Here is a 14,431-nt window from a genome sequence, read left to right as displayed (position 1 = left end):
TGGACTGCACAGACACGCAGGATAAGATGAAATCCCACACACACAGACTAGCAGTGTCAAGCTATCTCCCGATCAAATAATTAAACTGTTGATGATAGCTAGCCCCTTACACACACACACACACACACACACACACACACCCTTCCCGTGCCATCTTCCTGCCAGTAAACTTGCGTTTGGCCCAGGGAGAGGAGGAAGAATCCAGTGACTTGATTGAGGTCACCACCCTCGCATTGTGTATGCGAAGAATCCCCACCGCAGGCCAAACTGAATTATTCTTCAATTACTGAGCAAAGGAGAGCCAATCAGAAGCCTAGCCTGTCCTGCTCTCTGTTGGTTTGTCCTGGCCCTGAGGAGACCTCTGTTCAGCTGATGTTTGAAAAGGGTGTTGATTAATCTGTTATAGTCATTTTCTCCCAGACAGATCTAGTATGCTTCCTTTTGTCATATGTGTAAACCATGAATATCACCCCCGCATAACTGCACTAATAAAGATAGAAAATGCCAGGAAGTTTTGTATGTACACTGAGCAGAACAAACTGCACTTTAAATGTAATAATATTGCTTTAGAATCTACAGAAAAATGTGGTTTCTTGAGTCATTTTTTGATCTCTGGTCGACCTTCCCTGTTGTTTCACTCTCAAACTGTCCTAGGTGGCGGGAATCAAAGGCATGTTTCTGGCCAACAAGAAACTCGAGGAACAAGTGAAGACATACATAACATACAATAAAGGAAGAGACTGGCGACTGTTGCAGGCGCCCTCTTCTGGCCTCCAAGGGAACAGCATCCACTGCATACTGGTGAGAGTGAGAGAGAGAAGCCAGAGGTGGGGTAGAAACAGGTGGGGGGGGAGAGAATGGAGTCTGAAACGTGTCTAACACGGTCCACGTTAAGCATGTGAAGGAGCAACACTTGTCAGATCCGCTCATCACTGCGGATTGTGACGGCAGACGCCCTGCGGTAAAAAGGTCAGGTGACGAACAGTAATGAGTCCACCACGCTCTTGAAGGATATCAGTAGATCTGGCACCGTCACTTGCTTCTCGTTTCATTATCACATGCATTTCATTTGCTGTGTATAAATGAGAGACAGCTGGATGCAAAAAAAAAAAAAAAGTAAAAAATGCTACGCCATGTAAACCTTCGTACTGACATTTTTCAGGACATCTCTGTGCAAAATCGAACATGTAGAACAAGCCCTGGCTGAACACTCCTGAAAAAACGAACAAAAACTATTGATTTTTTTTTTTTAATGGACTCTTCCAGCATCCGAAGTTTTCTATAACGAGCTGTCATGCGTCCCAATGCAAAAGATGCCCAGCTAATGTTTGTTTCATCTAGGTGAATATAACTAACCACGATCCACTGGCACAAACAAATAGACGCTCAACATTATAATTACACTTTGATGAATTTGCTTATTTAATGGTCCCACATCTGCCCTTTCTTTCTTTCAGCCGGTACTAAGGAGTTATTTGTCAGAAAATGTCAAAGTTTTAATAAACTCCTTAACAACCTGCACATCATGTGCCTCCCGTGCCATTTGCAGACTTATAATGAGAACTGTGGTGGTAAAGGTTACCCCAATCAAAATTAACGCTGGGATGCAACCAGTGAGAAGCATCTACCGTTGTGGGATTTGTAATTAGGGCTTTTTGTTAGCTTAAGCCCCTGACCATGTTGATAGCGCTTAAAAGGGAGTTCGTATTGATTCAGATACATTAGGTTACTTCTGTGCGTTAATGGTGCTTGTGTGTGTGTGTGTGTGTGTGTGTGTGTGTGTGTGTGTGTGTGTGTGTGTGTGTGTGTTTATGCTCTCCAGCCGTACTGCTCCCTGCATTTACACCTGCATGTGTCGGCAAACCCATATACTTCTGGAAACATAGCCAGCAAGGAGTCCGCCCCTGGGATCATAGTGGCGTCCGGTGAGTGGCAACCTTTCTCCTGCAGTATCCAAAGTTCAGCGCCATCATAAAGGCAGGCTAATTGTGTCTGAATGACACTGAATGTGAATATTAAGGACATTGCCCTTTCCCAGACAGGCCTACTGGAACATGGCTGGGGTGTAAGTTCTAAACTTCATTTAGAACTTCATTTAGAACCATTCTGTGCATTTCCACCAAAAGTGGAAATACCAAAAGTTCCTTCCCAGCTGGAACCAAGTAGTAGTGGATTCATTGGCGTGAACCGGGACGACATGCAGGGGCATGTCAAGCTATAGAGGAAAGAGCTATCGGGACGGGAGTGCTGGATGGGGAAATTTGCATGCTGGGTAATAGGTTAGCAAGATGACTGGGGTGCAGAAGTCAGCTACAGCAGTGCTGGAAGCTGAACCTCCCTCTCCATCCACATTGGCCATTAATGAGGATGATTTTACTGGATTTAGCTGATGATGATGATGATGATGATGATGCTTCCTTGGTTCCGATAAAAACCAAGGTTCTCACCGGCCTGAACCAGAACCTCGTTGGTATCATGTCATTTTGCACACAAAGCTATAAGACTAAACAGAAAGTAGAAAGGACTTCAGAGACAAAAAAAAATAGGTACCTAGTTTTGAAAAAAATTCTACAGCGATTCTTAAACACCTTACCTGCTGCTCTTTCATTTTATGTGCACCCTTGAACCTGCCTCCACAGTACAGATGATTTTGGGTACTGAGAGGTTAACATTTTTATTTTGTTTTATTTTTGTCAGTTTAATAGCACTTCCTTTGTGAGTTTTTATGACACTGTTATTACATGCTCATGTTGAGTGCACAGAGCAAGCGGCTCAGAATATGGGCTATAAACAAGATTAGCATTGCGCTTGCGTAAACAAAGAGATCGGCTAAGTGCAACTCTTGAAACTAGCGAATGGCAGGAGAGAGTCTGTGGAATATTCCGGTCTCCCACCTCGCCCACGCCGCCTCCGCTCTCATCTGCTCCTAAATCCAAACGTTTATAATGGGAGATTGAAAGCGTTCGTCACTACGTAGCCACCACAGCCACGGCGTCTTCCACCAGATTCAAAGCGAACACTGACTGCTGTATGGGCTCAGATGAAACAGAAACACTGCTTCAAGCAGAAGCGACGCTCAGGGGAAGAGCCTGCGCCACGTTATTCACCACACCGACGTCAAGGTTTTTAGATTCGATTGCCCCGTGATCCCTCATCATAGGGATAGCAGACGTAACTTATTTAAGCTTTGCAAGTTTTGCAAGTTCTGTGGTAGCAGAAAAGTTGGTCTGCGATTGTGGCAATAATAGAGGAAGATTCTTCTTGTCTTCACAGTTCCCTGCTGTTGTATAAGTAACTTATAGAATTGAACTCCAAAGCACTTTTCAAGCTGTAAATTTATTTTGGCAACCTGAAATGACACCTCTTCACTTCTATCTCCTAATCTAGCATTAAGTAGCTAGACTAATAGCTGTAAGGTTGTTTGCATTATTTAATCTGCACTGCATACTATAATTTAGCACTTTCTCAGGCTGTATAACCCAAATTGTCCTACAAGTCTGTTCAAACACATTCAATCCCGATCCCACAACAAATGAAGATGCGCTGCAATCTTTAACAAGGAGTGATTGAGAAATCTAGTATGTTAATCATCCTTAATAAGATTTGAATAAACATATATTTGCATAAGTAAATATATGTGTTATCTTAATCAACTTGGAATGGTAGATATTGACATGTCAAAATGTAAATAATTAATGTCATGTTTATCTCATGTTTAATGTCATGTTTATCTCATGTTTAATCTCATGTTTATCAAATGTTTATCCCATTTGATTGTGACTTCATGCCTGCTGAGATCTATTCTCTTCTTGCTATGCTAATAACTTAATAGTCTAATTGATGCTCTGACTAGCAACTGTTTCCATGGTTTTTCATGCAGGTTCCATAGGGGCGGAGCTTAGCAACACCAACGTGAGCATGTTCATCACCTCTGATGCTGGGAACACGTGGAGGCAGGTAGGAAGAAGAGCTGCACCAGCATCTCCATCCCCATGTCCAAGTCCATAAATCCGTCGGAGAATGAACGATCAGGTGGTGCTGGTTGAGCAGATTGGTCTGCCACAGCGTGAGCGACACCCATAGGTGGACCTGGCTGGTCCTGACGCTATGATTTGACTTTATGGGGGGACGCAATCTAATTAAGACTGGAGAGTGAAAATAATTAAGAGGAAATTGATGTGGTGAAAGTTAAAGCTCATCGGGTGTGACACCCCCCCCCCCCACACACACACACACACACACACACACACACACACACATCAGATGTGTTGTCAGAAATAATTGCAGTCACCCTGATTTATATGAAATAACGTTGTTTTAAGTGCGGTGGACCTGTGATCTAGCTTCTAATCTAATCAGGCTGAATGCCACCCCCACCCTGTGGAGATAAGGAGATGAAATCTCATCAGAACCCGACTCACATACAACACAGGGGCGTGTTCAGCAACTTCACTAGGCAATGTGAACAGGAGAAGCTGCTTAATAATCCGGCCACAGTGACATACACAGACCAGAAATGCTATGCACCAGCACATCTGTCCTACAGTCATACACCTGTCCTACAGTGATACACCTGGTCTATAGTCATACACCTGGCCTACAGTGATACACCTGTCTTACAGTCGTACACCTGTCATACAGTCATACACCTGTTCTACACTCATACACCTGTCCTACAATCATACACTTGTCATACAGTAATACACCTGTCATACAGTAATACACCTGTCCTACAGTGATACACCTGTCCTACAATCATACACCTGTCCTACAGTGATACACCTGTCCTACAATCATACACCTGTCCTACAGTCATACACCTGGTCTACAGGTGCATGTGCTGATTTGTTCTTATTTGCTCAGACATATCTTTCCAATGGGAAGTTGCATTTTTGCCAAAGTGGAAAAACTATGTTATTTGTACTGTAAAGCTTTTGACAATTTCGTATTACTGAATCCATCTTACATCTGCATACTTAAATTGGCAAATGATTCGTGCAGTTTTCATTTCTAAAGTGATTATTTTTGCGTTAGGCAACTGTGTGAATACAGGTACACAAAGAACATTGTAAATGTTTTGAAAAAAAAATGTGTTAAGGCAGCAAGAAACTGCGAGAAACAAGAGGCAAGAAGATCTATTTTGTTATAATCAGGTCACATTGAAGATTAAGTGGATTGTAGTATCAATATGAATTCATCAATAGATACATTTTAATTCTAGTCTTTAACGATGTTCATACAAATTTCTCCAGTTCAACTTTGAGTGAGTTTTACCCAGAAGTAACCCCACACACAAACTTATTTTAGATCTTTACCAATGGACCTATGTTGCTTTGAACCATCCTCACATTGGCCTTAGTAGATCAAATCAAATTAAAACCCAAACTGCTGAAGAAACAGTGGAATTATAAATAGTTTTACACTTGTGAACAAGGGTCTTAAACAATTTCATACAATTGTGACATTCCAGAATGAGTCAGACAGGAGCAGATCTTTAAACATGTGGTTTTATTAGCTGGCAATACTTCACAAAGGTAGAGTGTAAATGTCCAGGTATTTATAGGAGGTGTAATCAATAATGAAGGCAGGAGGATCTGGTTAGGCAGAGTGGGGTACTCTGGGAAATGTAGTCCTCAGAGATGGACTACATGACAATAGTTCTTTGAGCTGCGAAAAACTGACAATAGAAAACCCACTGTGTGTTTCAGATATTTGACGAGGAATACAGTCTTCTATATCTGGACCAAGGAGGAGCCCTGGTGGCTATCCGACACACTCCTCTCCCCATCAGACACCTATGGTAACCTCATCATGCTCGCATATATCATTTATTATCTTTTATGCATATACTGCATTATATATATATATATATATATATATATATATATATATATATATATATATGTGTATATATATATATATATATATATATATATGTGTGTATACTGCATATACTGTGAGTTGATTCAGTTGCACAAAAATCCATATAATGAATGTGAATTGTGAACATTCTCATTAAAACCAGTGGGCTGTGTAATGCTCTCCAACAGAATGTTGACTTGTACCAGTCAGATTTGCTAAATTCATCTGACGTGTACGATGTGGCATTTTCAATTACTGCGGTATCAGGGCATGTGTGCGATACACAGTGTCTCCAGCACGACGGCGGGACAATAGCAGCAGTTGTGCGTCGTCACGCGTGACGCGCTCTCGCGTTTCCTCCGCAGGTTGAGTTTTGATGAAGGGAGATTGTGGAATAAGTACAGCTTCACCTCGTCGCCACTGTTTGTGGATGGAGTTCTGGGTGAGCCGGGCGAAGAGACTCTTATTATGACGTACGTATTAAAAACCGCACACCGCAGCTATAAATGACCGAGAAAAAGCGCATCTCCAAAGGTGTGTCTGAAAAGCCTGACGCGGAGCTTTTAGAGCGAGTCTTTTTGAATTTACGAGAGTACATCTTTGTGTGAGTGGGCGGGTCCTTGTGATTATTATTGTTCAGGGCTGGGTGGGTATGCATACATGGTGTGTGTGTGTGTGTATGCGTGTGTTTGTGGCTACATGTGTGTGTCTAGGACTGAATTACAACAGACAGTTGTCCACCACTGCCACCATTGTGAACAGGGGCTCTATCTCCAGAGGTCAAACCAAAGGTCAACACTGACAGCTGTATGGGACAAACGGCAAGCCAAGCATCTAGGGCCATTGCAGGAACCCTGAGTCAACAAAAAACTGAAAAACTATGAAAAAGAAACTCTTTGGAAGGATATGCAATGGGACAAATATCCATTTAACACTTGAATCAATCAGGTTTCTATAGGAATGTAACTAGAAAAGATATAATAAGCAATCTTCAAAGCTCACACTAAGAACACCTTCACCGAAATTGTTAAAACTTCTTGATATTGAACTACTTAGCAACAAGCCAAACAGTGGCTGCTAACCCAATAAGCATTCATTCGCACATTAGCATTTCTGTGCAAGGCAGGGCTTATTTTACCGTACCAAGGCTCGCCTCCACTGCTGAGCCCTGGGGTGGGTTGGTTTTATTGACCCAAGAATGTCAGAGCCTGCCCGCGGGGCAGCTCAGCGTCACGGCCTGCTAAAACAGAGGAAAAGCAGCGATCCGCACGCACGTTCCTGCCACAGGGGCAACGTCATTAGCATACCTCAGCAGATCCCGCACGTCTCGATAATGACTCAGGCCAGGCGAGCAGCAGACAGCGCCTGAAGGCTTGTCTTTATTTGCAGAATCTTCGGCCATGTCAGTCATCGGTCCGAGTGGCAGCTGGTAAAGATCGACTTCAGGTCTATCTTCAACAGGCGATGCACTGAGACGGACTACCAGACCTGGCACCTCCATGACCAGGTGAGGCTCTGCGCATTGGTGATCTCAGCATCGGTGACAATGAAGGACAAAAACACGCGTATCTACATGTTGGTGTAAGAGAATCTTCCTAATATCAGACTTCCGTTGGAAATTTGTCTTCATAAAGTCACTAAACCCAATTCAAGACAAGATGCAGATGCACACAAGATTATCTTGCAGAAGACGAGAACATAATGTATATATTTTAGGGCTAGCCTCAACATAATCATTTTCTCTGTTTTTTGCCTTTAAAGATATTTAGTAATAGAATGTGCAATCTCAGGTCTGTTTCGAATTAGGTATATTTTAACTAAGAGTACTACAGCAAATGAAGAAAACAGCTGTGGTTTTTAACCTAGATTCATTGGCTCTTAATTTCTACTTTAAAAATAATTGAAAGGACAGACACTACAGATTCAGATTAAGATATTTGTCAATTATATTTGACTGTAAAGATTTTTATAACTTTATAACATCAGGAAACATCAAAGCTGACATCCAAGTGTGATCAGCTTGTGACGCGTGGGTGCGGGTGGAAGGACGAGGCACGGAAACCACTCGCACACTCAGGCTCCACGTTTATTGAGTGTTCTTTACTCCAAAACATTAAACACATAAACACTAACGTACTGACACTCAGACAAAGACGAGCACAGGACACTGCGCGGACGCACGTTAAATAGACGACCAACACAGACCCTTGTGACTCTCGAGACAAGGCACAGGTGTAACAAACGAACACGCACACAGACAACCCACACCCACGGAAGTACAAACATGGACATAACGACACGCAGACAACATAGCAGCACGCCCACAGGGAAGGGTCCGGAGCTGTTCCGTAACGGAACCCCCCACCAGGGGCTCGCTACTCCCGGAGCGTCCCGCGCAGCTGGAAAGCCCCGAACCTACACCGACGGGCAGGTCCGGAACCGCCGGGACCGTGAACCACCGAGAGCCATCTCCCCCGACGGCGGGAACCGCCACAAACAGCCCTAGCACACCCTCCCTGGGAAGACAGGGGAGAAAACTTTAAACAATGGCACAGAGACAAACATGCACACAGGAACGACGAACACAAATGGCACAAGAGGGAACAGCGGGTTTTTGGGAGAAATGCAGGGACAGACACTAACACGGGTACTGACAGACACGGAGACACGTTTAACATAGGCAGGAGAGCGGCCAAGGGAGTGAACACCCCCTGGCTTGCAGGCGCGGCAGTGGGCGGTGATCCCTCCGCCTTCCACGCGGAACCCCCGCCAGCGGCGGACACCCCAGCAGCCCTCTAGTTGGGCGTGCGTTCCGTCGCCGGGGAAGCTGTTGGAGGACGAGGCGCAGGGTACGGCTGCCGCCTTTCCGTCTCCTCCCGTCGAACTCCCCCTAGGGGACCGCCGCCTCCTCTGGGCGGTCGCTCTGCCGGCTGTGTCCCGTGTGTAGGTTCCTCCACCTTTATCTCTACCTCCCGCTCCGAGCCGCCCGAACTCCAACACATCGGCTGCTCCGGCGTGTCAGCCCGGGAGCAGTCCCTCGGGATTCCCTCGGGGTAGGGAAGAGGCACGCCTTCCTCTGCACGCCTCTTTTCCCTCACGGTCTCTCCGGAGCAGTCCGTCGGAGTTGGGCTCTCCCTCTCTGAGAGTGACCCGCCCTCGACGTACTCCGACGCAGGAGGGCTGACGTCACCCACCCCATCACCGTATTATAACGTGGGGATGGAACACTCAGATGCAGGAGGGCTGACGTTACCCACCCCCTCACCGTAGTATAACGTGGGGATGGAGCACTCAGATGCGGGAGGGCTTGCGTCGTCTTCCCCCTCCCCGTAATATACGGTGGGGGCGGAGTACATCGACGGTGGGGGACTCACGTCCTCTCCGTAACACTCCGTAGGAGCAGAGGCTACTGACGGGGAGTAGCTGGCTCCACCGTCCGTCTCCTCCGCTTCCGAGTCCCCACTAAAGATTTTTATAACTTTATAACATCAGGAAACATCAAAGCTGACATCCAAGTGTGATCAGCTTGTGACGCGTGGGTGCGGGTGGAAGGACGAGGCACGGAAACCACTCGCACACTCAAGTTCCACGTTTATTGAGTGTTCTTTACTCCAAAACATTAAACACATAAACACTAACGTACTGACACTCAGACAAAGACGAGCACAGGACACTGCGCGAACGCACGTTAAATAGACGACCAACACAGTCCCTCGTGACTCTCGAGACAAGGCACAGGTGTAACAAACGAACACGCACACAGACAACCCACGCCCACGGAAGTACAAACATGGACATAACGACACGCAGACAACATAGCAGCAACATAGCGGCACGCAAGGGTCCGGAGCTGTTCCATAACACAGCTGCCACATGTCAATGTACCAAAACATAAATTAGACCCCAAAATATTGTAAAAAAATAAACAAATTTACAAGATAGATTCCCACTGTTAGAAAACCTTTAAATTCAGCGCTGTCAAAGAATCTTAAAATTCCCAATCTTAAAATTATTTGTTCAATGCTGTTAATTCTATATTCAAGTAAATAAAATGTAGATTAACAAAAGGTAATTAAGATTAACTAAGTTAAATTAGCTACCTAAATTAGATGTTTATAAAAGCCTTAATGCTTATGTTTTACCTGGATTATAGAGCAGAGCTACATGCACATCATTAGTACAACAAAATAACATAAATAACAATTACATGTTTATTTTACATATATTTATTTAATTACATGTAGTTTTACCTTGTATTAATAACATAATTACATACATACACTGTGTAATAACAATATTGTAAGTATATATTATATATATATTACTTTGTATATATATACAAATATATTATATATTATTATATATTATTATATATTACTTTGTATATATATTACTTTGTTATTACATTGTCTAATTAAAATATCTAATTACATAATTATCATATTGTAATTACATGTGTGCAATAGCGACATAATTACTGTTATTGCATTATTACATTTAGTTAGTACTATATGTATTTACATTGTTATTACAAGTTGCAGTTGCACATTCAAATTACATGATGTAATTATCTTACAATACATTACATAATTATTATGCACATAATTCAAAATGTTATTACATTGTCATTACACTGTATAATTATAATTTGTAATTACACTGGTGGAATACCTATATAATTCCATACTATTACAGTGTAATTTAACATGTCATGTTATTACATGTTATTACACATTGTTATTACATAGTAGGCTATACAACACAATACACACATGCACCCCAGAAAGATATAGTGTCTCCAGCGTGCCCTGGGTCTTCGTGCGGTGTCCTCCCAGTTGGACATGGCTGGAACACCTCACCTGGGGGCTTCCAGGACAGATGCCTGAACACCATAGCTGTCTCCTCTCTCCATGGAGGAGTGGCGGCTCTACGCCGAGTCTCTACTTGATGACTGAACTTCTCACCCTATCTCTAAGGGAGAATCTGTTTAACCTGTTAAGCCTTTTAACCATGAACTCATTTTTTGGGTCATGCTGGTGGGATTGAGAATATCCTCCAAGAATTCCTTCCAATGATGACATCTCCTGTAAAGCTCACCTTCTCCCCAGCCAGTGTGTGCAGTGTTGGTCAGGAACTGCTTTGCTCTCCTGACGGTTGGCCAGAATCTTGAATGAGCGAGACACATGGATGCACATCCAATAATACGACTACAAAGACGATCACTGAACTACAAACTACTGGCCTCTAAGTGCTGGTGAAGGAGCCTGGCCTTCCCCTCCGAGGAGCCCCTCCCACAGGCCTGGATCCAGACTGAGGTCCCGGGAGCCTTGATCCAAGCAACGGAAACTGGGTCCTACAGTATGTCTATCAAAAAAGAAAAAGAAATGCATCATCTTAAAATTTTTAACATGCTTTTAAGTGTTTAACCTCTTCCTAGATAGATCTGAGGACCTCCGCAGGTCTCTCGTCAAATCAGTAACGTGTTCATAAGTCTGCAATAAGAAGAGCAGTGAACAAAAGCACACCAGGGTGTCTCTAATCTAAAACTCCACAGGACGTAGGTCACGCAGTATGACAATAAACTGCAGGAGTGAATGGGCACGATGGTAAGCCTATGACTATCACCTCCATGGAGATGTTGTGGTGTAATTTGAGACTGGTGTGTCAAGGAAAGCATTTCAATGATATTAAATGAACTGAAGTCATTTTTTGTGGAGAGGCAAAGGCTGAGAGGGCAAACACAATATCACAGAACTGACATTTTCACAATATATGACAGGTATTACAGCAAAAGAGTAGTTCCGCATTTTCCCACTAAAAATTAGACATTTAGGTGAAATCTGTGACACTAGATTATATTCAAAATTCAAACTTATATGAATTGAAATAAGACTAAGAAGAGTAAGTATCTTCTTATTTCCTTCAGGGGAAAATAGGTATGCAGACACTAAAATATAATATAAGACCCACAGTTAATGTCAGTACTGCCCATTCCAGCCCTGCAGACAGCAGGAAAGGACGTTGTTGTTATTAGCCAGTGCTTATTTGCTGCAGCGCCAGCTTTCTGTCTTTCTCCTGCTTAAGGTCTTCATTATGGAAAATAAAGACTCCTCCAACTCTCTCTGCCCCGCCCCCTTAGCACCTCAAAGTTTGGACCAATAAGGAATAGGTTAGGTTTTAGTTGTTGGTCCACAGTAAGTGATATAATTCTCCTAGAAAACTGTCCTAATAAATCTATGTCTAATGGTGGAGGTTTCTCATATTCTTTCGGTCCCCTGGACAGATACACAGCCTCAGGTTCTCACTTTGCCACATTATATTCACAGTATATTTTGTAAATTATTTTTGTGGAAATATTTGACACATTTCATACATAACCACCTGCACCAGGACTTGTAGCTCTTGTAGCCAGTGCATGGAGTCATTAGTAGGTTTTCTAAGGCATCCTATGACAGCAAATTGATCCTGTGCCTGGACTTCCTTCCTGCATCTGTTATTTTCTCATTTGCTCTTTCCCTTTGTGAAACACTGTATGATATATGCTCACTAAATCCTATTTATGTAACAACATGTCTACCAAATCCTACTGGATAATAGTCTCTTTGTCTAAATCTAAAGCCTCCAGTGTTATCACAGAACATACGTGGCTCCACCAAACCCAGTCCGTAGTTGACGAGGGTAAATAGGCAGGCCCGGAGCGGCCCGCTGCATCCCAGTACGGCTGCTTCGACCCACCAGAGGGGCCAGCAGGGATGCCACTCGCAAATACAGCGGGCGGCACCAACCAACCGGGCCGGCTTTGTCTCCGCAGCTTGGCAGGGAAAAGGGAGCTGGCATGTGCTGTGATCAGTAAGTCATGGGGCACAGATGCTGAAACTGTGCACCGGTCGGACCATCTGTTGCGGACCTGTGCGTCAGTAGCGGAGCGCTACCTAATCGAGGGCCATTTTATTTGTCTCAAGTGTTTTCTTCAGTGCTGCTTATCGCTAATGCTAATGCTAATGCAACCCTGAACGAGGGCGTGCTTGGAAGCACTCTCTCTGACATCACCGGGGACGTGCAGCCTTTCAGCGGTGTTATTGAGACACAGCCTACATTAATCCCGCCCAGCCAGTGGTGAACAAACAAGCGTGCTAAAAGATCTGTTCCTTAACCTCATTTTGGAAAATATGACCAGTGTGCAGAAAAGAGAATAAAGGGAATGATGTGCGAATATCTGAATTCATTAATACATTTAATTCACATGTTATATAAATAATATTAATAATAATAATAATTTTTTGTTATTAAACATACCAATTATTAGAAATATTAATACATTAATACAGTATTGTCCTTGAGTTGCAGAAACAGACCCTTTTGCACTTATTCCAGATTGTTTCATGCAACATTTGATCTATTGCCAAGTGTTCTGCCAAGTGGGATCAGCTGAGAAGTTGGAACCAAAGGTTTAACGCCGGAATTGTTGCCTGGAGACCAACAGGCTCCCAATTCTCATCTCCAAAATTGTCGATCAGAGACCAAATCCGCCCAGAAACATGGTGTTGTGATTTATATTGGTGCACTGGTGAGCAGTGTCACATCTGTTCCTCCATGTTGATTGGTTCCCCTTCCTGCAGCAGTGGTCTATAAGCCGCCTCCCATCTGACCCCCCTCATGTCACCCCCTCATGTCACCCCCCAGGACCGATGTTTTATGGCTCTTTCATGATATTGGGCTGTCACTACTGGTATTAATACAGAAGCTTTCTAATCTATTCCTTAATCTACAAGGCGTGCAAATTCCTTGCACTCCAGGGGAGTCAAATTACAGCTCCTAAAAACATGTTTACATGCACAGAATAGTGTAAATTCTTTGTTGGCCCAAGGACCAATCGGTTATATTAATGTACATTAATTACCATTCATACACACTGCAGCACAAACTGATTCAACTACAGCATGTAGGGACTCTTCATTATATACAAGTATTACCCATTTTCAATTGCATCAAAAAAAAAAAAAAAAAAAACACTGCCGGGTCTTGAAAAAGATGAAAATATATTGTATTCACTCCTCTGCTGCGGTACTAATTCATTTATTGAAATATTGCTATGGATCAAGTTCTGTTTACGTCTTTATACAGAAAATAGAGTGATTCTACCTCCGGAGCTGTGCTGCTGAAAGTGCAGTGAATCACCATCACAGAATCTCAGATTGCAAGCCAGGCCAAATAATCTGGCCAACATCCACCTGGCCTGCACGCGTAATGGGCCTAAGATCAGGTTGACTCGGATTTTCATCAGGCTGCTGCCTAGTCACATTACATCCTAGTGAGATTAACGGTCTTAGTAAATCTCATATCAGACCACATCAGCTATGCGTATAAATTAACAAAAGAAACTGCTGGTCTCCAACTTCAAACTATTGCTCTATGGGCTGTGATTTCATGCCTGCGTTGGGCTTGTATTTTTTATTTGATCACATTCTGGCTTACAACAGCATGTGCTACTGTCTCCTCAGAGCGGCTCTCTGCACAAATACAAGTGCCACCCAGAATTGTCCTCACTTCAACCAGGCATACAAAGTCG

At 43.4% G+C, this 14,431-nt stretch overlaps 1 protein-coding gene across 2 annotated transcripts in view; it reads left to right on the top strand.

Annotated features, from left to right (window-relative positions):
- sorcs1 (sortilin-related VPS10 domain containing receptor 1) overlaps positions 1-14,431 on the top strand; it is a 149,466-nt gene that overhangs the window by 112,118 nt on the left and 22,917 nt on the right. For both annotated transcript variants that reach the window (XR_013122592.1, XM_076982918.1), the window contains exons 10-15: positions 655-801; positions 1,823-1,925; positions 3,881-3,957; positions 5,709-5,800; positions 6,228-6,335; positions 7,252-7,369. Coding sequence is in view for 1 of the 2 variants with exons in the window: in XM_076982918.1 (XP_076839033.1) it covers positions 655-801; positions 1,823-1,925; positions 3,881-3,957; positions 5,709-5,800; positions 6,228-6,335; positions 7,252-7,369 (645 nt within the window). In the remaining variant the exon portion in view is untranslated. The remainder of the gene's footprint in view (positions 1-654; positions 802-1,822; positions 1,926-3,880; positions 3,958-5,708; positions 5,801-6,227; positions 6,336-7,251; positions 7,370-14,431) is intronic.

The sequence above is a fragment of the Brachyhypopomus gauderio genome, chromosome 20 (genome assembly GCF_052324685.1).
Source record: "Brachyhypopomus gauderio isolate BG-103 chromosome 20, BGAUD_0.2, whole genome shotgun sequence".
In the NCBI taxonomy this organism is placed as follows: Eukaryota; Metazoa; Chordata; class Actinopteri; order Gymnotiformes; family Hypopomidae; genus Brachyhypopomus; species Brachyhypopomus gauderio.
This window is presented reverse-complemented; position numbering and strand designations above follow the sequence as displayed.